Source organism: Aulonocara stuartgranti, assembly GCF_965226115.1.
Source record: "Aulonocara stuartgranti genome assembly, chromosome: 18".
NCBI lineage: Eukaryota > Metazoa > Chordata > Actinopteri > Cichliformes > Cichlidae > Aulonocara > Aulonocara stuartgranti.
The window spans coordinates 29,972,517-29,998,053 of record NC_138954.1 but is presented as its reverse complement, the minus strand read 5'-3'; the positions used below and the strand labels follow the sequence as shown (position 1 = coordinate 29,998,053).

Genomic DNA, 25,537 nt, shown 5'->3' with positions numbered 1-25,537 from the left:
GTCCCTCAGTTGTTTTTTTTTTAACACAGTGAGTACCAAAATCCTCCCCTTTACCACTTTTTCAACATTTGGTGACATTAACTTGCTAAATAAGACCTATTTCACCATGTCATATTATAATGTTGTATCATCTGCTGCCTTTAAAAAATAGTGACACAAGTTTAATTGTCTTGGAGTGTTCATTGATGCTTCAAACTAAAACAAAGCCTGTCAAAGTCGTGCTTCACGGCCTACCTGCCTGTGATTCAGCCCCTCAGTGGCCCAAAAAGAAAGCACACAAGAAGGCAGTTGACATCGAGATAGTATGTATCTGCCAACCCACTGCCCTCCGCTACCTCAGTAAGCTCCATATGGAACATCTCCTCCCTACAGTAATGCTCTCATGCTCCCTAAACTCAACACTTACACCCCAGATTGCAGTTTCCAGCCCCTCCGTGGTAATGTGCTCAGGATTACATTTTTAATCCCTAACTATACCCCTCGAGAGCCACTCCTTCGACCCAACAGTGGATCTCCATTAGCTGAAGCCTCCAGAGGAACGCTGTGGCTTCACCTTGCCCCAAGGCTCTGCTCCACTTTTTCATTTATTAGCAAAGGCCAGACAAAGACACTTGTCAGCATCCACATTCATGAACTCCCCACGCTTGCTCTCTCCCCACACATACACACACACACATTGAAGTGGGTTGGAGGTGGTGTGCTGTAGGCTTTCTTTGAAAGCCTCAAACAAATGAAAAAAACACCTCTATTTTCAATAGCAGCATATTTTTTTGAATAATAATAACAATAATGCTGAAGGGAAAATGTTACCTGCCAACAAGCCCACGCCTGGCACATTTTCCCCTAGCAAATCATGCAACGCATTCCTAATCAGAATTTGGACGCATGCTAAAGAACACAGTGTACAGATGTAGAGTGACAGGAACCTGAAAATGATTAAATTCCACTCTGACGCATGGTATCTTAAGTCCATCTAACACTGATAAATTTATCAACATCAGACAAAGCAAAATTTAAGTCCTGGTGACTCACACTTTTTTTCCTCTAAGTCTTTGTGTCCTCTCCATTGGTCCCCCCCCCAACACACACACGCACGCACACACACACACACACACACACACACACACACACACACACACACACACACACACACACACACACACACACACACACACCCCCTCCTGTCTCTCTTCCTCCTCCTCTCCAGCTGTTAAACCAATTAAATGTTCACAGAGGGTAGACTGCCCACTCTCCTGTTGAGAAAAATACATGCAATAAAAGCTCGCTCTGTGCAGAGCCATTGTGCAACAGCAAGGCCGCCATCTTTAATTATGGCCTACGCCCCCACCCTTCTCCTTGCTGAATAGGAGTGGGCTGTAGGTACAGACAGCCGCTGGCACTGGATCAGGTTTTTGTGTTTCGTGTTGAGCAAGCAGCTAAAAAGAGGTGAGCTGGTGGATGGTGCTGATCCTGGACCAGCTCGGGGGGTCAGGTTGCATCACAGAAGGCTTGATAGCTGTAGTTTGGTTGGAAACGTGTGTTTTAGAACACAGAGACAATTAGCTTGAAAAGTTTCAGAGAGAAGTATAATTGTATAGGTAGAATTATGCATTGTACGTGCCTCCTTATATCAATCCAGCCAACAAAACTGAGTCAGAAATTATAGCGCTTTGGGAATAGAGGAGATGATGGAGAGTGTGTGTGAGTGAGTGTGTGGGAGGGGAATGGACAGAATTGATGTAAGAGACTGAGAGAGAAGAGGGAAGGCTGTTAACCGTCAGTTTTATGACCGGCCACAAGAAAGGAGAGAAAGGGCATCAGTAAAAGCTTGGAGAAGCCTTAAAAAAAGGAAAAAAGATGTGATGGTGTGGTGGGGTTTGAAAGAGCGATACTATCAGAAAGAGAAAGGCAAATGGGGGTGTACAGAGACTCCTGCCCCTCCCAGTGCCCTGTGCCTTGAGGGGGGACCCAGGGCAGGACTAGGGAATGTGAGGCATGAGGAGGGGAACAAAGCAGACTACTGTCCCCCAGAGAGAAGCCTTGTTCTGGGGTGGGGAGGAGGGCACAAGAAGTCAGCCACTCTGTGTATGAATGGATGGATGGCTGACTGGCTATATGGATGGATGCTGGGTCTCTGGCTGGCAGGCTGGCTGGCCTGCTTGCCCACAGAGAAGGCATGTAAGCGAGCGAACCAGGGAAGGCCTTGGGAATGTAAGGCACGATATAGGAACAAAGCTGACTACTGTCCCCTGGAGTGAGGCCCTGTCCTGGGCTACAGGGCACAAGGAGTCAGCCTATATGGTTAGAGGCATGTCTGACAGTAATACTTGTGTGTGCGGTGGACCATTTAAGTACCCACATTATATTTTATGTAATTTAATTAGGAGTTAATATTCTAAATGAATCTTTAATGTGCAGAAACGGTTGGAGGTTCATAGATTGTGTGTATTTGTCTTACATTTATTGAACTTGGCCTATCTGCCTCTATTTTCCCAGCTGCATACTATTCAGAAATACTCATAAAGAAAATATGAGGCTTTTTAAAGAATTATTATTTAAGCACAGCACAGCAACGACTAGTGAATTGGCAGCAGGGGTAGGAGGTTTTTTCTAGAATAAAAGAGGCATACTGTCAAGACGACTGCAGGTTGCTGGTACAAGTGTGCTATTCAGCCCTGTATGTACTTTTACATTATTCAGCCTTACACTGAGTTTTCGGCTTTCAGTCATGCATTGAGTTCTGCGTTCACCCCCTCCGCACAGTACAGCTTGGCATTCATCTTTAGGCTTTCAGTCCTGCATTAAGTCTGTCACAGAGCTTTAACAGAGAGGCGAGATGCACAGAGTAGCTCCAGTCAACAGTATGTGTGCTTTGATGTGGCGAACAAAAGAGTTTTTATCTAAGAGTTTAACCAGCTATGTTCTCGGTAGTGTGAAATAGAAGAGAAACGCCATCCGAAAATGCTGGTCTTTGAGTGGGAACAAGTTCAGGGTAGCCACATGACAGGTCCTACCCAGCTGTGTCAGACACAGGTTGCTCTCCGAAGGTCATCCATCTACCGCAGGGCTCCTTCAAGTCACATCACTTTATTACTAAAGTAAATTTAAAGGTTGACTGAAGTCTTCTCGAAAATAAAAGTTCATGTGAGCTGATTTGAAAAGAACAAGATATGGCGTGTATAGCAGGACATAAAAGGCATTCATAGATCTTTAAAAGCTTTTGAGTTGAAACTTTTCATTTTGACTTTCAATTGTGAGAGCTCGTCTATTAATAGGAGAGGCCGATTCATAGCACCGGAGCAATAATAGCAAAGGCTTGGTGTTGCTTGCGAGCCAAGCAACACCAAGCCTTTGCTTGGTGCCTTTGCTAAAGGTCAGATCACCTCAAGGATGTGAGGGAATTCTTGGAGTTCAAAAACGTGGCAGAGTATGTTGGGGGGCTTGTGACCCATGTTCACAATAATATGAGTTAACTGGAAAACGCGAAGTAAAAAAAAATCTTTATCTCGACCTTCCATCAAGACCAGCTGAGAAAGATCTTTTCAAAAGTGTTCTTCGAAGTGGGTGTATTTGAAAACGGTCCTGTGTTGAGGTTTTGAACTAGAATAAAAGGGCCTTTCAAAGCCGACATGTAATATTAATGTCCTGGGATAAAGTGTCACAAGCCTGGCTAACTCTCGGGACCTTTCCTGCAATGGTTATGAGCAAAAAGCAATAAACCTTAAAGCAACTATAATTAGCAGTTTTATAATAATGTAAAAATAGTCAGACAGTGTGACAGGGATTATCTGTCATGGTCCTGGGCCATGTTGGCCCAGTGTTCTTAGTTTTCTTGTATGTTTGTATTTTGTTCCTTATTTAGGCCATGTTTTCTGAGTTGCCCTGTTGTGTTGTTCCCTAAGTGTTTTCCCTTCATGGCTTTTACCCCCTGTGTGCCCCTCTGTGTATCTGTGAGCCCTCGTCTCTCCTTATGTTTTATTCCATGTTTCCCCTGCCCATTATGTCCAAGTTCTCCCCGTGCTCTCTCTCCCCCCCCCGTGTGCCCTGTGTATTTATGAGTCCTCGTCTCCCTTTGTGGTTGTTTCATGTTTCCCCAGCCCGTTATGTCTGTGTTTTCCCCGTGCTCTCTCTCCTCCTGTCTGAACCTCTGTGCACTTCCTGTTTACTTTGTGACTCTCACGCCCGTACATGTCATGTTCAGTTCACCCCGCCCTGTCTCGTTATGATTATCAGTGTCACCTGTGTTCCCCGTGTGTTCCCACTTTCCTCGTTAACCCTCTGTGTATTTCTGTCTGCGTCTCCCTCTGTTCGGCGTGACGTCGTCCCTCATGCTGTGTGTGGATCTCCCTGTGTCTCGCTGTGAGTTCTTAGTTTGTGGCTTCCCAGTTTAGTTTAGTTTGTATGGTTGTTCTACCGGCAAATAAAGCTGTGTTTTGAGTTCATTCCCTCGAGTCTGTGAGTCCTGCATTTTGGGTCCAACTCCCGCCTGCCGCACAGCGATTCATGACAGTACGACGTCACCAGATATGGACCCAGCAGCACTCAACCCACCAGAAGAACTGCGTCTGGACATAATCTACTCCGTGGAAAGACTCCTGCATCTGTGGCTCGAACATGAGGGGAAGGAATTTCGCTGTGCTGTGGAAACCAAACTACAGCGTTTAATCTCTGGTCTTCCCTGGCTACTCAGTGCGCTCCACCCACTCGAACAGGATTTAATCCAAAATGAGCTCCACCTTCATCCCCCAGCTGCTACTGCCCACCTGCCTGAAGGGCCGGATGTGGAGCCGCTCGGCCCGTCAGAGCCATCATCTAAAAAGAAACGACGACCACGCCGCCAGCGCGCCACCCCACAGCCGGACATTCAGACTTGTACATCGCCGGCTGTGGTGAGTAAGGACTCTTTTTTTGTGTCGAACCGTGGAACTATTCGTTCAGGGGCTGTGTTTTGTGCTACGGACGGTAATGTGAACAGTTTATCAGCTGCCCAGCCTCCTGAAGCTCTCTTAGCTGCCCAGCTACAAGCTGCGTCTCCTGTGTCCCCGCTAGCACAGCCATTAACTCCACCACACGCTCCATTTTCACCTCTACCATCGCTTCAGTCATCAGTTCGGTCTGCCACTCAGTCGCCCTTAGTTCCGTCATCCACACTACCACCTGTTTCCCTTCCACCACCACCATCACTACACCCAGCCATTCAGGCTGCTACTCAGTCAGACATTCAACCCATAGCCCTGCCGTTAATATGCTCTGTAGCTGAGCCACTAGCCGCCCGACCCGCAGCCACTTCAGCCACTCCTCCACCCGTCACACCTCCACTACAACCATCACTGCAGTCTCTAGCGCAGTCTCCTGCAGCTCTGCTTTCCCCAGTGCAGTCTCCAGTGTCCCCAGTGCAGTCTCCAGTGTCCCCAGTGCAGCCTCCTGCAGCCCTGCTTTCCCCAGTGCAGTCTCCAGTGTCCCCAGTGCAGCCTCCTTTAGCACAGTCACCCACTCAACCACCAGCACCACAACCGTCACTACCTCTAGTTCATTCCCCTGTGAAGTCATTAACTCCACCACCTACTCCACTCTCACCACCACCGTTACTACAGACATCAGTTCAGTCCCCTGTGCAGTCATTTACTTCTCCACCGTTAGCAGCTCAGGTCCCCGTGTGTCCAGCAGCTCAGGTCCCCGTGTGTCCAGCAGCTCAGGTCCCCGTGTGTCCAGCAGCTCAGCTTGCACCTGAACCTTTGGCCCAGTTCCCCGTAGCAGTGCAGTTTTCTAGCCAGCTTAACGTTGAGCCCGGGGTCCCAATTCTCTCTGGCTCTACATCGGCTCCTGCTGGAAGCTCGGATGAGCTCATCCAGCACTCCGCGGCTCCCGTGTCGCCATCTACCTCGTCCGCTGGGGGTTCCAGTGAGCCCAGCCAGCACCTCCTCGTCTCCGCTGGAGGGTCCGAGGGGCCCGTTCAGCCTCCCGTCTCCGCTGGAGGGTCCGAGGGGCCCGTTCAGCCGCCCGTCTCCGCTGGAGGGTCCGAGGGGCCCGTTCAGCCACCCGTCTCCGCTGGGGGGTCCGAGGGGCCCGTTCAGCCGCCCGTCTCCGCTGGAGGGTCCGAGGGGCCCGTTCAGCCGCCCGTCTCCGCTGGGGGGTCCGAGGGGCCCGTTCAGCCGCCCGTCTCCGCTGGAGGGTCCGAGGGGCCCGTCCAGCCTCACGCCTCGTCAGCTGGAGGGTCCGAGGGGCCCGTTCAGCCTCCTGTCTCCGCTGGAGGGTCCGAGGGGCCCGTTCAGCCTCCTGTCTCCGCTGGAGGGTCCGAGGGGCCCGTCCAGCCTCACGCCTCGTCAGCTGGAGGGTCCGAGGGGCCCGTTCAGCCTCCTGTCTCCGCTGGAGGGTCCGAGGGGCCCGTTCAGCCTCACGCCGCATCAGCTGGAGGGCCCGAGGAGCCTGTCCAGCCGCCACCTGCGACCGCCTCGTCGTCGCCTGGTCCAGCCTCTGCCTGTGCTTCTGCTACGCCTGGGCCAGTCTCAGCCTCTGCTTCTGCTACGCCTGGTCCGGTCTCAGCCTCTGCTTCTGGTCCAGCTTTGGCTTCTGCTTCTGCTCCGCCTGGCCCAGCTTCGGCTTCAGCCTGTGCTCCCCCTGGTCCAGCCTCAGCCTCTGCAGCTCCGCCTGGTCCAGCCTCTGCAGCTCCGCCTGGTCCAGCCTCTGCAGCTCCGCAGCTCCGCCTGGTCCGGCCTCTGCAGCTCCGCAGCTCCGCCTGGTCCGGCCTCCGAGTCTTCGTCCTCGTCTGGTCCGGCCTCCGAGTCTTCGTCCTCGTCTGGTCCGGCCTCCGAGTCTTCGTCCTCGTCTGGTCCGGCCTCCGAGTCTTCGTCCTCGTCTGGTCCAGCCTCCGAGTCTTCGTCCTCGTCTGGTCCAGCCTCAGCCTGTGCTTCGCCTGGTCCGGCCCCGTCTGGTCCTGCCTCGTCTGGTCCTGCCTCGACTGGTCCTGTGCCCACCAGGCCATGGCCAGCACGCCTGAGACTGGAGGGCCGCCGCTGCCTTCCGCGCGGTTGGCCCCCTGAACTGCTCCGTCGTCTCCTTCGCCGCCGCCGCTGCCTTCCGCGCGGTCGGCCCCCTGAACTGCTCCGTCGTCGTCGTCCCCTTCGCCATCGCCGCTGCCTTCCGCACGGCCGGCCTCCGGACCGGCTCTGTCACCTGTGCCACCCACCTGGTCGGCCCCCCGACCGTGTGACCCGTGAACTCTTGTGCCTGTGGGCTCTGGGTCGGCCCCCTGAACCTTATTTGGACTATAGTCATGTGCTCCTGTGTTTTCTGTTGTTTGTTTTTGTTTCCCGTTCTGGTCCCTCCGTCCTGGTCCCCCGCCTCCAGCCCTGGTTGGGTTGTTTTCTGTTTTTGTTTTTTCGGGTTTGGGCTGTCGGGAGCCAGCCCTTGAGGGGGGGGTACTGTCATGGTCCTGGGCCATGTTGGCCCAGTGTTCTTAGTTTTCTTGTATGTTTGTATTTTGTTCCTTATTTAGGCCATGTTTTCTGAGTTGCCCTGTTGTGTTGTTCCCTAAGTGTTTTCCCTTCATGGCTTTTACCCCCTGTGTGCCCCTCTGTGTATCTGTGAGCCCTCGTCTCTCCTTATGTTTTATTCCATGTTTCCCCTGCCCATTATGTCCAAGTTCTCCCCGTGCTCTCTCTCCCCCCCCCCGTGTGCCCTGTGTATTTATGAGTCCTCGTCTCCCTTTGTGGTTGTTTCATGTTTCCCCAGCCCGTTATGTCTGTGTTTTCCCCGTGCTCTCTCTCCTCCTGTCTGAACCTCTGTGCACTTCCTGTTTACTTTGTGACTCTCACGCCCGTACATGTCATGTTCAGTTCACCCCGCCCTGTCTCGTTATGATTATCAGTGTCACCTGTGTTCCCCGTGTGTTCCCACTTTCCTCGTTAACCCTCTGTGTATTTCTGTCTGCGTCTCCCTCTGTTCGGCGTGACGTCGTCCCTCATGCTGTGTGTGGATCTCCCTGTGTCTCGCTGTGAGTTCTTAGTTTGTGGCTTCCCAGTTTAGTTTAGTTTGTATGGTTGTTCTACCGGCAAATAAAGCTGTGTTTTGAGTTCATTCCCTCGAGTCTGTGAGTCCTGCATTTTGGGTCCAACTCCCGCCTGCCGCACAGCGATTCATGACATTATCTGTGCCGATGAATCTGCTGATTCGCTAACACCCAAATTTGCAGCAAAATTATGGAGCTCTTTTTCTTTAGCTGTTTATTCTCATGATTATTTTAGCTGGTATTTCATCACTTTCGGCCACAGCTGGCAGCTGTTTCCAATGCAAAACAAGATGAAAGGATCAAACCAGTTCACTACTAAACTAAACAGTCACAGTTAGGGACAAGCTGATGAAAATAACAATGCACATAACAGATAAAAACACCAAAAAACACAACATTTCCCTCATAAATAGGCAGAGACCAATGACTGTAGTAAACATGGTTCCAAACATGCCTCAGATGATAATATTGTAACACATGGAAAGACACGGAAATAAGTAAATGCTAAAAATTTATATTATCATGTTCATAAGTTTTTATTATTCCTAAGCAGCCCTCACCCCTTACCCACCTTTAAACTGATATGTATTTTTGGTATGTGTTAGCATGCTTGGATTACAAGAGAGTTATTTTTCATGACAGCGTTGTTCTTTGTAGCGCCACTGAAAGGTGAAGTAACCAGCATGCTTTCACCAATCAAGAGGCAGCAGTTAATGTGAATTTTTGTGAATGGAGACAGCAGCAGATCTGGAGTTAAGTTTCACTTATTTATCGCTGTTAATTACTGTATTTATCACAAACAGACTGTGTGTAACTTCACTCCAGTTGTACACTGAACACAGATTGATAGCAAACTGACTCTGTCTCATTGTTTCACCACTTTCTTAATCAGTGCTGGTGCCGTTGCTCAAAGAAAAAAAAGTACATTATTCATTATTTTTCACAAAAAGTAATTCAGTAGATCACTTAATTACCCACTTTAGAGACTTCAGAGTGATGGCCACTGTGCTGCAAGCCTGACTGCTCATCACTGCCTTTGTTACCTGCTGAAGTTCAGGCTCTGGCTGCTGGACTGGTGTTGCTATACACTATGCTTTAACATCATTCTGGGTTTTTGGCTAGCTTTGTGTTAGCATGCTGTCAGTGAAGATGTTTGAAAACAAGCAGAGTTGTTTTAGCAGAAATATGTAGTTGTTTCCGTCTTGAAATCTCACCGTCATACTCACATTGTTATGTGCAATAACAAGTATAGCCATGGGTGCACATAAGTGGTCTGCAGGTGCGCATGCGCTGTCAAAATAAAAGACGCGCACCAGATAAGAAGTTGCAACGCGTGTTTGCGTACATAAGATTTTTGTTTAGAACTCTCAGAGATGTAGAAGAAGCAAGCTCCTTTAAGCAATTACTTTGGTGTTCCTCCACCCTCAAAGAAATGTCAGGAGTCCGAACCGCAAAATATTGTCGGAAAACTGGTTGCAGGAAGAGAGCTGGCATTTGTTTGATGCCAACAAACATGTACGCAAACGTGCGTTGCAACTTCTTATCTGGTGCGCGTCTTTTATTTTGACACCGCATGTGCACCTGCGGACCACTTATGTGCACCCCTGAGTATAGCCCATATCTCATTTCCTAAAAAACTGTACATCCTTCTACTATTTTCCTCCTCCGTACATGTGAACTCACAAGTTCATTACACATGGCTGAATAGTTTTGGTCTTGCTGTGATCTCCAACCACAGTTTGGCCAAATGCATGGGGGCCCATCCCTGGCGCAGGGTGCGTCGAGCCACCTGGGGGCTCTTCAACTGGTGGGGGAGATTGTCACACCTTGCAGGAGCTTTCCTCTCCTCAGGAACTCTCTCTGCAGGAGGGGGAGATACAGGAGAGGTGGAGGAAGATCTCAGCCTGGGCGTCTATTGTCTCATGTAGTCTGGAAGATGAGTGGATGGTGGGGTGGGTGCAGTTTTCTCTGTGGTGGGGTTGGGTGGACTGTCGCGGGCTCTGTGGGGCCGGGGGGCGCTGCTGCGCTGGGTCCCGGTCTGGATGGGCCTGGGCCCCCTTTCCCTGGCGGGTCGCGGAGTATGGGAGTGCCTACTGGGGGCAGCGGGGGAGCTGGCTCAAGGGAGGGGTCACCTGCCCCGCCCTTCCTTCCCTCCCCATCTCCAGCTGCCTCCCTCTTCCCACTCCACCACAACCACCCACACATGCAGGGCCTTGGAGTAGGGGTATGTCACCAGGGTGCAGAGGAGGCTACCCCCCCCCCCCCCCCCCTTTCCCCTTCTGGCTGCCTCTGCCTCAATTTTATCCCACAACTTAGGCATTCACATTACTCACACTCTCATTACACATTGTAACGTGCGGTGGAGATGAAGCCAGCCGCGGAGGTGTGCAGGTGGATAGCGAATGAGCAACAGCTTCTGACTTTCCAAAAAGTACTCATTTATTTACAATATCAAAAATAAGTGCTACCTCTACCACACATTACTGAAGAGCACACTAGTCCGCGTACACACGGGAGCATCCATTACAGGAGGAGTGCGAAGAAGAACAAAAAAGGGGGTGACACCAGTCGTGAGACAGGAGGCGCCGCCATGTGGTGATACACTGCATTACGATAGCAACTGTTACATAGTCCCCCCCTGGTGAGAAAAAGGCTGTCCTCAGCCATACACAGCTGGAAAAGCACACACCACACCTAACAGTACCCTATACATAGAGGTTACAGCTAAGATTAGTGCACACACAGGGCAAAAGACCATTTAAAAATGAAATTGGTGAAAATAAGACGAACATGTACAGTGGAAAATCAGTCTTCTTAGTTTTTTCACTTTTTCCTTTTTTTTGTTTTTAAAGTAAATGCCAAGAATGAACCTTAACGCACTAAAGAGCCATAAAACTGGATTAAGTAGAGCAAACAGAAACATCTACATATCATGACTCAAAGTAGCAATGCAACAAGACAGCATCAAACAGGTTTAACCAGAACATTTCACTTCAGATCAAGCCTGGTTGTGTGAAAATCATTAGTCCATCTTTTGTTGCTCCAGCCAGACGTAACTCTGGGGCAACGTCTGAGCCTGAGATTGTAATGTCCACCAGCAGCTGGGTGCTGGACAGATCTGGGTGAAACACTCTCTGGAACAGCGCCCACACCAGAAGAAGAGTCAATGTCCGGTAAATCAAAGGGGAATGGCTCAGAGCCAATGTCAGTGTCTGCAGGGGGGCCAGGGTGGGCCTGAGAGTCAGAGTTCAGACCCTCTGCGGTCTCTCTCTCGGCAGGCGATGAAACAGAATGTTCTTTGGAAGTGAGAGAGTCCCAGGTATGGAACGGTTGCATGTTCACAACATGATAAACACCTGCATCCACACCGGAGTCCACCCAAGTGAGCCTGTAATTAACATCACTGAGTCTCTGAGATACACACAATGGTCCCTGAAACAGTGGTGCAAGTTTAGCAGTAAAGTTAGACTGAGCATCTGACCTGGGGTGTGTCTTAACTCTCACAAGGTCACCAACACGAAACGTGGCATGTCGATGTCTCAAGTCATAGTAATGTTTTTGTCTGTCATGGCTATAGTCCAAAGCTGCTTTGGCGTGGTCGTGAGCTTCCTGCAGGGAGGCTCTCAGAGTCTCAGGGTAAGGCACACCCGGTTCATCAACACCTGCTGTAGAAGGCTGAGTGATAAGGTCAAGCGGGGTGTCTAACTCACGACCATAAAGCATCATGGCAGGAGTCAAACCTGTACTGTCATGAGGGGCGGTGCGCAGAGCAAAGCAAATCTGAGGGAGAAACTTGTCCCATGATGTGTGCTTATCACCTACATAAGCGCGGATTGCAGTTTTCAGAGTCCGGTTGACGCGTTCAGTAGCATTTGTCTGAGGGTGATATGCCGTAGTGAGTCTGTGCACCGAGCCTAATGCAGAAACAACATGTTCAAAAAGCTCACTCACAAAAGGAGACCCTCTGTCAGAAATCAGGTAAGTGGGTGTACCATGTCTAGCAAAAATGTCAGTGACGAATTTACCAGCTGCTACCTGAGATGTAGCTTCTTTGACAGCACTGGCTTCAACCCATTTAGTCAAATAGTCAACAAACACGATCAAATAAGCATTACCGGTGGGGGTGCGGGGAAGTGGCCCAACAAAATCCACACCCACATACTCCCAGGGTTTCTGGGGGACAATGGGAACCATAAGACCGGCTGCTTTTTTTTGACTTGGCTTGGTGAGTTGGCACACTGAGCATGAAATCACATAGTGTTTCACATCAGCTGCCATTTTGGGCCAGAAAAACCTAAAACGCAGTCTAGCCAATGTCTTAGAAACACCCAAGTGACCTGCTGTGGGGTGGTCGTGGTAATAGTCCAGCAAGGTGCCTCTAATGGAAGTAGGGGCAAACAGTTTCAGCTCTTTCAAAGGGTGCAAAGCACATGTGGACTTGGGTTCTCTGTGATACAAAAGAGAGTCATACACAACATACTGTAACAAGGTGGCATTGTCCGAGCTGTTCAGAGAGTCTGCTTCAATGTCTCTGAGGAGTGGACCTGTGACATGATCGTCTAACTGCAGCTGTCTCAATTGTGAACGGTCAGCCAGAATGACGGGGGGCAGAGTACGAATGTCCAGGCTGCCCATAACAGCATGATCTGGTAAAAGATCAGTCGGCCTGTCACAGGTCAAAGGCAAAGGGTTGCGTGACAGTGCGTCGGGAGCTTAGTTCTGTGCACCAGGTTTGTGCACTATTGTGAAATCAAAGTCCTGCAAACGAAGTGACCAGCGGGCGAGTCGGCCCGTTGGGTTTTGACGAGACATGAGCCACCTGAGACTGTTGTGGTCAGTGAAGATAGTAACATGAACACCTTCAACATACGGGCGGAAGTGTTCCAGAGCCCATATCACAGCGAGGCACTCCTTCTCTGAAGTGCAGTAGGGGAGTTCAGCTTTGTGAAGGGAGCGACTAGCAAAAGCCACAACGTACTCACGACCCTTGTCATCCTTTTGCATCAACACTGCCCCAAGACCAATGTCACATGCATCGGCGTGAATGGAAAAGGGACGGTTGAAGTCTGGAAATGACAGGATCGGGGCTGATGTGACATGATCCTTCAAAGTGTCCATGGCCCTTCGACAGCTGTCGTCCCAGTGGAAAGCATTGTCCTTTCTGGTGATGGCGTGAAGAGGTTCGGCATGGCGGGCATAATTCTGAATGAAGCGTCGATAATAGCCAGTCAAGCCAAGGAACTGACGGACGTGTTTCACTGAGGTTGGGGTATCAAACTCCTTAACCGCCTTTACTTTGTCTGGATCGGGCTTAACACCTGATGATGTGATGCGGTACCCGAGAAAGGTGAATTCATCGAGGCAGAATTGGCACTTTTTGAGCTTCAATGACAAGCCAGCAGCCTGGAGTCTGCCCAGCACCTCCTCAAGATCCACTAAGTGCTGTTCAAAGGTAGGTGAGGCGATAACAATGTCATCCAGGTAGACTGCGCACGTTTTGTAAATGAGGCCAGCAAGCACAGAGTTCATGAGTCTCTGAAAAGTTGCAGGTGCGTTGCAGAGCCCAAAGGGCAGCACCCGAAACTGGAAGAGACCGCAGTGAGAGATGAAGGCAGTTTTAGGCTTCGAGTCCTCTGCTACAGCAACCTGCCAATAGCCTCGCACTAAGTCCAATGTCGAGACAAACTTTCCTCTTGCCAGAAAGTCCAAAGACTCATCTACACGAGGCAGGGGATAAGAGTCTTTTCGGGTAACTTGGTTGAGCCCTCGAAAGTCCACACAAAACCTTGGTTCCGTGGCCGCTCTATTTACAATGACTACAGGAGCTGCCCAAGGGCTTGTGGAAGGTTCAATGATGTTGTCCTTCAACATTTGTTGTACTTGTTCTTCAATCACACGTTTCTTAGCAGGTGACGTGCGATAGGGTGGGAGATTGACAGGTGTTGCATTGCCAGTCTCTATGGCGTGCTCAGTGAGAGCCGTTCGACCAAGTTGACCATCAAACAAGGAGCTAAACTTGCTGAGCAGATTGAGTAAAGCATCCTTGTTGTTCTCTGAGAGACTTGCTTCAGACAGTTTGGCTGTTAAGTCTGAGCGACATCCAAAGACATCAGTGTTCCAGGTGAATGTGAGTAATCATTTTGAAGGTCCTCTTCATCGTCTGCGAGTGGGCAGGGGATGTCCTCAATGTAGACGGTTCTAGTGGGAATGTGAATAGAAACAGAAGCTCTTGCCATAAAATCCATTCCCAGAATGAAAGGAGAGGACAAATCTGGTATTATTGCAAAACGCTGGTAAAAGTTCTTGTTCATGAATCCAATATTGAGCCAAATAACACCGTCAGGGATACAGGGAGCATTATTGGCAAGGTTAACTGCAGGACCATTCCACTCACTTGTGTTTCTAGGGTGAGAGTCATTTACTTGAATGAGATCTGTTCGTACAGCCGAGAGGGAAGCACCCGTGTCGAGGGTAGCATCCACAGATGAAGCATTGAAGTTCACTTTCGTTCTTAGTGGGGTATTCCAGTGGACTTGTGAAAAATTGTCTTCCAAGTGTCCAAGACTGTGTCCACCCTGTAGTGAATCGGGCGTGTGAGGCTCTGTTAGTAACTGGGGGAAGGTTGGCCTCTGTGAAATGTCCTCCCCCCCCTGTAGTTTCCCGACTGCCTGTATTGTGGCTGGGATGTGGTGCTGCTTAATTCCACCTTTTCATGGCCAGGGTCAGAGGGGCCAGGTGCCGGCAATGGCTGGACTGGGCCATGCCTAGCGGTGTTCGAGGCTCGTTGTGGCAAATGAGGTTGGGTGTTACAGTTTGGGCAGGTGCATGTGGTGAACCCTGGCTGAGAGCATTTGAAGCAGTAAGGTTCAGGCTTATAGTTGTCTTTGCTACATAAAGCAGGCTGTGGTCTTTGTGGTCCAAGCACTGAGTGAAGCTCATGAGCACGTAGCAGCAGGTCCATTACAGAAGTGACATTAGCGCCATACAGGGCAACTCTGTATTTTTCAAGAGCATGTTTACTAATTAGGTCGATTCTGTCTTTTTCAGGTGGAGGACTCTTCAGTTTGTCAAACTCACTCAACATGTGGGCAACAAAGGTTGGGAGTGGTTCGTCCTGAGCCTGAACACGATCTAAAATTCCTCTCAGGATGCGTTCTTGGTTGTCGGAGGGCAGAAAAACTGTCTTAAACAGTTGACAGAATTGAGCCCATGATGTGATGTGGGAGCTCAATGCCTTGAACCATTTCCCGGGCTCTTTTGCAAGAAAGTGTGGCAGTTCGTTTAGCAATTGCCCATCGGTTAGGTTCAATGAGGCTTTGTATGTGCCAACTGCATTTAACCAGTCCTCAGGTTGCACTTTGCCGTCCCCAGCATACACAGGAGGCTCCAGTTTTGCGTGATGTAAAGCTGCCGCAATCACTCTGGAAGTGCTGCTGAGCTCAAGTGAGTGAGATGGGAGAAAAGGATTTGTAGGTTGAAATGGGTTGCTGGGCAGGAACGGATTGGTACTGTTGGTGGGTTCAGTTTTGTCTCTCGCAGGAACATGAGGTGTCAATGTGGCCATTGGGAAAACAGGAGACTGTGGGACTGCAGGAGGGGGAGAGCTCCCCATTGTGAGTTGGTCCCACTGCCTTAGTAAACTCTGCTGTGTGTTCAGTGAGTCACGTAAACAATCACTAAGCTTATTCACCTCAGTTCTTAACTCCACCACTTGTTGGCTAAGGCTAGGAGTCACATTTTCAGCTATCTGGCACATAGGTAACGAGGTAAGTTCCATGTCTGAGTCAGAGTCGTCTGGGCAGTGTGCCATTGTGATTTCAAAAAAATTAAGCCGCTCCAGGGCACAGTGTAGTTATTGATATAGTAGTAAAAGAGTCAGATCAGACTAGAAAGACAAAAATGCAAAGATTAATTTTAAATCGTTTCGTTATACTGAGCCGAAGACCAGCACCAACGGTTGTAGTCGGCCAAGTTCTCACTTACATGTGCTACAGTCAGTCTCAGCAGAGGGAAAGGGGAATGGAAAGCCAGCAGAAATGTTCATGTCCAGGCTCTCCACAGAAGAATTAATCCTTAGAAGACGAAACCAACAGCACGTCCAAATAACAAATCCACGGAGTCCATTCGCGTCGCGGAGTCAGCTTCTCTCTTTTTCTTTCTCCCAAGCAGAGCAGCGGCACACCGCGGTATCCAGAAATTAGTCGGGTCCCACCTGAGCTGAGGCTGCGGCCATGGCTGGAGAAAACGTCCGAGCGTCCGCAAAACTTGGGGGATTTCCGAGACAGTTCACGTGCTAGAAGAGAAGAATCCTCGGCGGGATGCAAAAATCGTCTGAAGTCCAAGGGGAAAAAGTTCGGGCGCCAGTTGTAACGTGCGGTGGAGATGAAGCCAGCCGCGGAGGTGTGCAGGTGGATAGCGAATGAGCAACAGCTTCTGACTTTCCAAAAAGTACTCATTTATTTACAATATCAAAAATAAGTGCTACCTCTACCACACATTACTGAAGAGCACACTAGTCCGCGTACACACGGGAGCATCCATTACAGGAGGAGTGCGAAGAAGAACAAAAAAGGGGGTGACACCAGTCGTGAGACAGGAGGCGCCGCCATGTGGTGATACACTGCATTACGATAGCAACTGTTACAACATACATATAGGATCTTGGGGGTGGGCACGATACATGGAGTCCAAATTACCATCAGGGTGTACACCTCACCCCTGGCGTCATTGCCCACCTCTCAAGGTTAAATACACGTAGACATTGAGGGCTAGCAGGAGGGACCATGCGCTTACCTGCTGCTCTCTGGCAGGTAGCTCCATGCCCTCCTGGGTTTTAATTGCACCTTAGAACACACATGCATCAACACTACAATGAGCGGGTGGAGGGAGGTTTGGAGTCTTCTCTCACCCCCGTTCTCTGCGGCCTGCTGGAGCGGGGGGGGCTAGGAGGAGTTGGCCGTCCGACTGCGGTCTGGAGTGTGGGGCCTCCCTGCTGCTGCGGAGTCGGGGCGGTCTGCCTCTCCCCAAAAGGGTAACACCACCTGGGTCTGGGTGCAGTTCCCCCCTCCAGGGGCAAGGGTACCTAGACCCGGTTTGTAGAGTACGCTTGGGGAGTGTGATCGTGTGTACAGCGTCTCTTTATGTCTGTCTCCACGTTGGTTGAGTGTGGAGTAAGTGCATATGAGAGCATGAGGGTGGGAATGGATGTTTCTGTCTTAGTGTGCCTGTATGTCTGTGTCTATATGTCAGGTTGGGTATCAGACGCCACCTCTCTGGGGACATCTCAGGCCCTCCAAGGTTTGGAGGCCTATCTCCACCCACCACCACTTCCCCTGCCAGTGGCGGACTCCCTCAGGTATCGGTGCGTTGGTGGTTCTTTGTGTGTGGGGGTGGGCGTCCGGGTACACACCGGCTCACTCCTTGACGGCCGCTTATCGGGGCCTGGAGCCTGGGGCTCGCTCGGGCCACTTCGGAGGTGGGGTGCCCCCGGCCTTCGGCCTGGGGCTCGGTCACTCAGGCACGGCTGGCTGCCGGCGGAGCTCACGGGCGCGTCACTGCAACTCCCCCTGGCTTCTGCTCCGCGGCTGCTGAGTGAGCCCTCATCTGGGACTCTCCTCAGCTCTTACTGGGACAGTGGCGCAGCTGCCCCTCTGTGGGTCTTCCTTGGTCTCTTGTGTTCTGGGGGCCTCTGGATGTCTGGAGTTTTGATCTCCTCCATACCTGCTTCATACCCTGGAGGACGGGGCTGTGGCTCCCCACACTCCCTAGCAGATCGTTACATGGAGAAACCTTTGGAATGCAAGCATGCTGATCCACACAGGTGTGCACACAGGTGTACACACGGGTATTCACAGACGCGGACTACAGCTTTCTTCGCTGCTGCCTCAAAGCACATTGTGCGCTGTCTATCTTGCGTGCTGCATAATATCGTTTATTATTTAGTATCTACTGATATCTACTGCTAGCTAGTTTATTGTGATGGTGCTGTTTTTTTTTATTATGTTGCTCTTTGTTGTTTGCTTTCTCTTCTGTTTTTTTTCTCCATACAGGTGACCCAGGTGTTTTTTTTTTGTTTTTTTTTTCTTTCTTCCCCCCCTTCTCACCGTCTCTTCTCCCCTTTGGTTTTCTTTCTCTCCCTCTCTTTCTTTCATTCTTTCTCCCTGTCCTGTCCCGTTTGTAGCAACTGAAAATAAAATAAATTCATAATTATAATAAAGGTCAATCAAATGGACCAATATGGCAAGGCCATGATGATCCACTTGGTAAAATAAATCCGCTTGGCATCTTTCTTGGCGTTAAGACAACAATTCTGATGGCTAAAGATCCAAACGGGACAAAAAAAAAAAAAAAGACAGAACACCTTTGGTTATGTTTTACAAATGTGTTTGTATTTTTTGTCAGTTGCATGAACATATAGCTGACAAATTCATCTTGAAGAATGTCATGTTTGCGTTGGTCAGGTATTATGCAATAAGTGAATTTTGGAAGATTCTCTTAGAACTAGACACGGATTTTCCAAATTGGTGTGGCGTTAATCAACACTATCATCAAGAACAGCAGGAAATGGCTGGATTTTGTGACATATGCTATAACAAAGTGCTTTTGGAAAGAAGTGCAGTTGATACTAATTTGATATGTAGACAGAACTACGTGGGTTTCTTCATTATCAGGTAGGACCAACCAGATTTCACCAACACAGAGGGAAATTCCAGCAAAATACCAGGGTTACCACAGTTGTTTCAGGTAATTCTGGGTCATTAACACCTAGGTTGCCAATCACATTGTGGTATGTCACCCATTCATTATCCTTTCCTGAGTACTTTCGCTCTCTGGTTGTTGCTAGTTTTTCTTATTGTCTCAATCCCATCTCATCCAAACTAAATTAGTTTTTCTTTTTCTGCATCTTGTTATTCAGTTCTGTAAAACACTGTGATTTCAGCAGTTGCAATTGAAACTGGAACTGAGGTAAGATAGAAACAGTTCATTGGCAGCAAACAGAAAATCTTGTTGAAGAGACTGAAAAAGAAACACAAACATATTTGGATCCACCTTGCTTTAAGTTTACTAGTTAGGGTTAATCTCAGGAATACAAAGGTCAGTCAAATGGACCAATATGGCAAGGCCATGATGATCCACTTGGTAAAATAAATCCGCTTGGCATCTTTCTTGGCCTTAAGACAACAATTCTGATGGGTAAAGATCCAAACGGGACACAAAAAAGAAAAAAAAAAGGAATACAAAGGGTGCTTTATGTTCTGCCAAAAGTAGCCATGACAACAAACCATCCAATGTTGGTTTTGCTGTTTGTGATATATGCATGTGTGTGTGTGTGTGTAATGTAGCCTCCCTTCAAAAATTCTACACAAATCCTACAAAGAAAAAAATAAAAATTGTTTGATTCTTTGTGTCTTAGGGGATCCAAGTAAACCTTAATGTGAAGCCATTTTTATAGCAGGGATGAAATTTCGCTTCTCTGGAGTCAATGTAGAAATAATACAAAGGACAAAAACTTATGCAAAGTAGCCTGAAAGGGTTAAATCCTGTGAGGCTACCCAAATTTCAACGTGCCCAAGCTGATACCAGGTATTTATGTTCTAGAATCAATTCTCATAGAAAAGAATATCAATATTTTAGTCATTTTGGATCAATTTGTAGTTTGTCATTTCCAGGAACACAGTGGAGAGTAACTATACTACTACTATACTACTACTACTACTACTACTACTGAGACTGTCTAAATGATTGGTAGGAACTACTTCTTCTTTCGCCTGCCATGGGGATATATGAAATGTATAAATACGTCACGTGTGCTCACTCACTTAGTTGAGCTATTTCAGCTACATAAACAGCTAAGACGCAGTTTGTGACACATGCGCCAAGGCTACAAACCTTGTCAAACATAAACAAAAGTAAATCATTACACAGAATGTGATGAGTTTATGATGAGGAGTTTATGATGTGGAGCTCCTACTCTCCTTTGCCTTTATCAGTTCCTCGTTAGCTTCTCTTGTTGCTTATGGGATTTCTACTATTCCTGTTGTTGGATTTTTCTTGTAAAGAGGAGTGACAGGTGTCGCTCATGGAGTTCTTTGGTGCTGCATGCAGGCACTATCCTGGTACAGAGGGTGAAAATGCCAAGCTGTTAGCGACATGTAGCACTGTTGCTAAACTTTGGAAAGTTACTTGGTTTTTGTGTTGATGTTTAAAGGTCAGGAATTCCCTGCATCCTTAAAACTATGTTATCCCATTTGTTTAAATTTACATACGTAAATATGTTTATAAAATAAGTAATGAAATAAATACATGCTACGTTAAATAGTATGTATGTATGAGTTTAGCTTTAAGTAATGTGTGTGTCCCCGAGATCACCTGACAGCAATTCAGTTGGCCTGATTTAGTCAGGTAAGGTTGTACAGCAGAGCATTTGAAGTAGATTAACATAGGCTAGGAATCATTAAAATATATAGTGTACTTGCAGTACTATCTATAAAATGTTTCGCAGCTGTATTATTATTTTTAATCAGTCACATTTGTTTTGAGTGATGGTTAATAGAATATTAAAAATAAAATGTAGGTATTGACTTTTAAGGGTTTCTTTTTTATTTCTTGCATGATAATTCTTCATAATTAAGCAATTACAACAAGTAGTCTGATGTCTTGTATTCATTATGAAAGTATAATCTGAAATACACAGCTTTTAATTTAGATTTTCCAAACACGTTTTTGTACCACGTATCGCCGACACCAGCCTGAGTTTTACTTGGTTTTAGATCGGAATGGAAATCAGGGGTATCGCACGTCGCTATCAAACAGTTCCTCCACATGAATGAATTTGTTCTACAAGGTGCAGGAAAGGTAGGGCAGGGCTGGTTGTATCATGAGATTTGATTGGGCAACATGAGTGGGTCAGCCCACTGGGTATGGCAGATTACCAGTGCAGCTGTGAAGACATGTGTAGCACACGTGAACAAAGCAGAAGAAGTAGAAGTGCTTCTTGAGTCACTCATTTGCTTCTTGTTTGTAGTTCAACTGCTCCTTTCATTTTATGCCAGGTTCTTCTGTTATGGAGGAACCAAAAATTCTCTTTTTCTTTTTCCCATCCAACCAGCCATTAGTTTCCTTCTGCTTAGTCAATTCAGGGGTGAATTGGGCTAGAGGCTATCTTAGCAGTCGAAGGGCGGGAGCAAGCTCAACATCTGTATGCAAAAGATGAAATTAGGGAGTGTCTACGTCTATACTTGGTAAAAAAGAAGTAAGTGAAAATCAGGTTGTACACGTGGCTTTTTAATTACGACTCTGATGTTTAATGCCACCACAACCAGTAATAGCAGTGATAGCAAAGGGGGTTTTTTTGTTTTGTTTTTCGCCTTTGCATTTGTGCAAATGCCTCCTCCAGTTTGTCACAAGTTAATCCTACCACGTGATTTTCACAAATGCACATCCTGGGACACAACAGCACAGAATACACGTCAGCTTGTTTGGTCTCGGTGTTTTTCAGGATCCATCCATCCATTCGCTTCCGCTTATCCTTTTCAGGGTCATGGGGGGTGCTGGAGCCTATCCCAGCTGTCAAAGGGCGAGAGGCGGGGTACACGCTGGACAGGTCGCCAGTCTGTCGCAGGGCTAACACACAGGGACAGACAACCATTCGCACTCACATTCACTCCTGCATTCACACCTGTGGGCAATTAAGATTTTTCAATTAAACTATCCCCACAAAGTGCATGTCTTTGGACTGTGGGCAGAAGCCGGAGTACCCGGAGAGAACCCACGCAAACACGGGGAGAACATGCATACTCCACACAGAAAGACCCCATCCTGATGGTGGAATTGAACTCTTGCTGTGCAGCAACAGTGTTAACCGCCGTGCCACCGTGCTGACCTGTTTTTCAGGATGTTATCCAAAAACTCGCTGTTGAGAGGCTGTCCATCCGTCTGTGTGTAGAGAATAAGATGAACGTGCTCCTTAGAGACAAGTCGCAATATGTCACGATCCTTAACTAGTAAACTGTCTCTGGGCCTGAAAACTGAATATGTTTACTCTCTGCAGTATTTTTAGGGGCACAGTGCTAATTACTAACATCCACAATGCTTGGTGATGCTTGTTCATACTTGAATAACACGTTGCCAGCTTAGGTAGAAACACAACACTGTGTTGACAGTCTGCGTCACGGACATGCAAGTACATATTGCGACTTGTCTCCAAGAGCACTTGAAGGTGCAGATCACAAAAACAGAAAGAGAAACACAATATGGAGATGTTAACAAGCCATTTTCTCTCCACTTCTGGTTGCAGAGATGGAGGCCAATCAGAAAAAGGCAGAATGGCCAATCAGAAACAGTAGCCTTGGAAATAGCCAATTAGGCCTGTTTGTCTGTGAGGACAAAGGAAGCGATATTGCAGAGTGATTGCGCCAGCGCCGAGCTACACAAACACGCTCAAATGACACCTTGCTTGTTGCCTTCCAACCCTAATTTCACAGGAGTGCGAGATCTTGATTGCATCTGTGCTGGCGAGAGAGGACGTCTCATTATTACACCAAAACAATCGCCACCTCAGAGGCAAAAAACAGAGATTTTGTTTTCATTAGGGAGCTATTGAGTCACCGGCTCTCGAGTCAAGGCGCACACGCACTCACACACATGTACATGCACCGAGGGTGTAGTCTGGCAATTTTACTCAAAAGATTTGTACCTTACTCCAGTCCACTTAATGAAGCTGTAAATTTAGAGACGTGAGGGCCTTTACATTGCTCCTTTGAGAGCTGCTACAATGATCCTGGGACTGAGCTGGTTAATTAACTGATTGTTTGCTTGGCTTGGAGCCACAGAGAAAATGGGTGGATGTGGAGCGAGACAAGGAGATGAAAAGAGGGTGCATGAGGGGAGAGGATGGAAAAGAATGGCTGTGAAAGGGAGAAGAGAGCACAGAAGTGGTCAGGGGGCAGTAAGAGAGAATCAAAGAATAGAACAGAAAACGGGGGGAGAGGATAGAAAAGCACAGGAAACAAGCTTCAAGGGCAGCATCTCATATTTCAACTAACATGTGGATGCTGAACAGATAAGCGCCTTGAGGCGACTTTTGTTGTGATTTGGCGCTATATAAATAAAATTGAATTGAATTGAGTTGAATAACTGTCTTTTGTGCTTGCGATTGCTAATTGAAGGTACAGCTGAGGCTGAGAGAAACAACATTAATACAAATGTCTGTACCAAATTTCATGGCTGTGAATCATTTTACATTTCAATTTCATGGTGATGCTATGGGAAAAACTGGGGGATCACCAAAGTTAGGAGGGCTTACTACCAGACACCAAAAACACACGTCTGACCTCGGAAACATGTGATCCTCTTTGAAACGTTGCCTGTAGGCAAAGGTTGGGTGTTTCAAACAAGGACCTTTTCTAAAAAATTAAAAATAAATAAAATAATATTATTCATTCCAAAAAACAGACCTTCAGCGGGAGATGCTAGTATTACCTCCTTTATCAGAAGTAACTTCTTGGGTGTTTTGAGACTGAAATCTTTAAAGACGAGAACTTCTCTATAAATGAAAACTTTAAAATCATAAAAACTGGACACCCAGAAGTCCCATGTCCGTGACCTGATGGTTCAGAGCTTTTATAGTGACCTAACCTTAGATGGTTCCAGTGTTATGGCGGTTTTATTGTTGTTTGCTGGCGAGCTGTTCTTTCCAGACAGCACTCTCTTTCTAATCGTGGATATATGCATGAAGTGTCACATAAACAGTTAAAAGACCTGCAGACCCTATGTCATCATTTCTTGGTTCTTCAAGACTTTTATTTTTTTACATGAACATGTTGTGCTCAATAGCTATCTGTAACAAACCCACGACAGACCTGACCACATCTCACCACTTTTGAGCATTGTTTCTTCATTACGGTTGCTTGTTTACATGCGGCTCAGGACCCAGTTTAGCTGGCGAGGAGTGATTGCAGATGTCACTCAGGTGCGTCCCCCTCCCCCCGGACGAACCTACCCCGTCAGAATCAAACCAGACCGTCGGCATCCCCAGCCCATGGCCCAGTGGTGGGGATGTGTTGGTTCTGGGGGTTGGCCACTTGTACCGCAGTGACGATGATGCTGGTCTGCAGGCCGCAGTGGCGTAGCAGTCGAGCCCATGATCCGAGGCTCCCAGGCGGCTTGGTAAGCGGCCCGCGGACAGGACCACACACCGGCCTCACTTCCACCTGAGGCTGGTGCGCTGTGTGGTCGGTCCGGTCCCACAGTTCTCCCCATTGGTGGCGTGCCTCCGCTGCCTGCTCCTTCTGCGTGGCCGCAAGCTCAGCCACCATTTGGGCCAGCGCCTTCCCTGGCTGGCCCGGTCCTGGGTCTGCCGTTCCCCCATACTGGGTTTTGGCACCAGTGTAACAAACCCACGACAGACCCAACCACAGCTCACTGCTTTTCAGCATACTTTCTTTATTACCGTTGCTTGTTTACAAGCGGCTGCAGCATTTCAGCCACCAGCACACACCACCAACAACAAAGCTCAACAACAAAACCGGTGTTCTGACAAAACGTCCTACTTTGTCAAAACATCCTACCGTAGCGTAAATTTATAGTCGTGTCTATCAATCCATGCGATCTTATCAGAATATACTACCTTACTTAGTGGATGCCATCATCATACATATCTATAGGTAGGATGTTCTGATGGCCAAATCACGCTATCAAAACATGCTTCCAACACACATTCATCTAATGTTAACACAGAATACAAGGAGAAATGGGATCCATTATGTAAGATGCAACGCACATACAGTAAATAAAATGACCAATGTCAAGGTTCTTACAAATTAAACAATGTTATCACTCAGTTAACAAGTATGTAGTGCAATATTACTTTCTTTAACATAACAACGGAGCGTGGTGTCCACTAACTTCAGGAGGACTAAAATTAATTGACAAGGTTTACGCTGTACACCAGTTAACGGATGTTTATGAGTACTAAATCAAGACTTGAAATATGACTTTAATTGAGACACCAAATTGGAGTATCTTTGCACAAAAAAACAAAACGCATGTTAGCTTGAAAAGTTAACAAATTGACAACAGCTTAAGGAAAAAAGTATCAACTGTAATAAAGAAGTAAAACATATAATACTAACCTTTTTTCGCACGCACAAGATCGGGGTAGGATCAAATAATATGCGTGTACTATTCACACCGAAAACACACCATTTTGAGTTGTGCGCATGCGCAGTAACAACATGTAGGACAGTTTTGTCAGAACGCCGGCAAGGCGTGATTGCAGATGCTGCTCAGCTGCGGCGCCGACCACGCCCTGCCACACTATCCTAAAAAAATATGCAGTTATTTGGAAACAATGGAATTCTTACAATGAAATGGGCCACTTGTGGAGAACCTTATATATACCACACCAGACTCAGAGGCATCCTTCATCATTTTTGATGGGTGAGCTCTTTAATCTTAGATTGATGGCACCGCACGCTTAGATAACAAAAAGAAAAGCAAACCTGAGATGTCAGAGATTTAAATCTGATA

The 25,537-nt window shown here is 47.8% G+C and overlaps 1 protein-coding gene across 1 annotated transcript; it reads right to left on the bottom strand.

Annotated features, from left to right (window-relative positions):
• Window positions 1-6,174: 6,174 nt before the first annotated feature.
• LOC309693332 (uncharacterized protein) lies at window positions 6,175-8,120 on the bottom strand. The gene is made up of 2 exons (XM_082512439.1): window positions 6,737-8,120; window positions 6,175-6,648 (listed from the first exon to the last, which is right to left on the bottom strand). Exons 1-2 carry the CDS (start codon window positions 7,439-7,441, stop codon window positions 6,523-6,525), a joined length of 831 nt encoding a protein of 276 aa, XP_082368565.1. The 5' UTR covers window positions 7,442-8,120; the 3' UTR covers window positions 6,175-6,522.
• Between the last annotated feature and the right edge of the window lie 17,417 nt (window positions 8,121-25,537).

Excerpts from the sequence above, each read along its gene's own strand:
- LOC309693332 (XM_082512439.1), bottom strand. The coding sequence starts at position 7,441 with ATGGCCCAGGACCATGACAGTACCCCCCCCTCAAGGGCTGGCTCCCGA. Across the intron at positions 6,649-6,736 it reads AGACTCGGAGGCCGGACCAG|GCGGAGCTGCAGAGGCTGAG; the intron begins GCGGAGCTGCGG and ends AGGCTGGACCAG.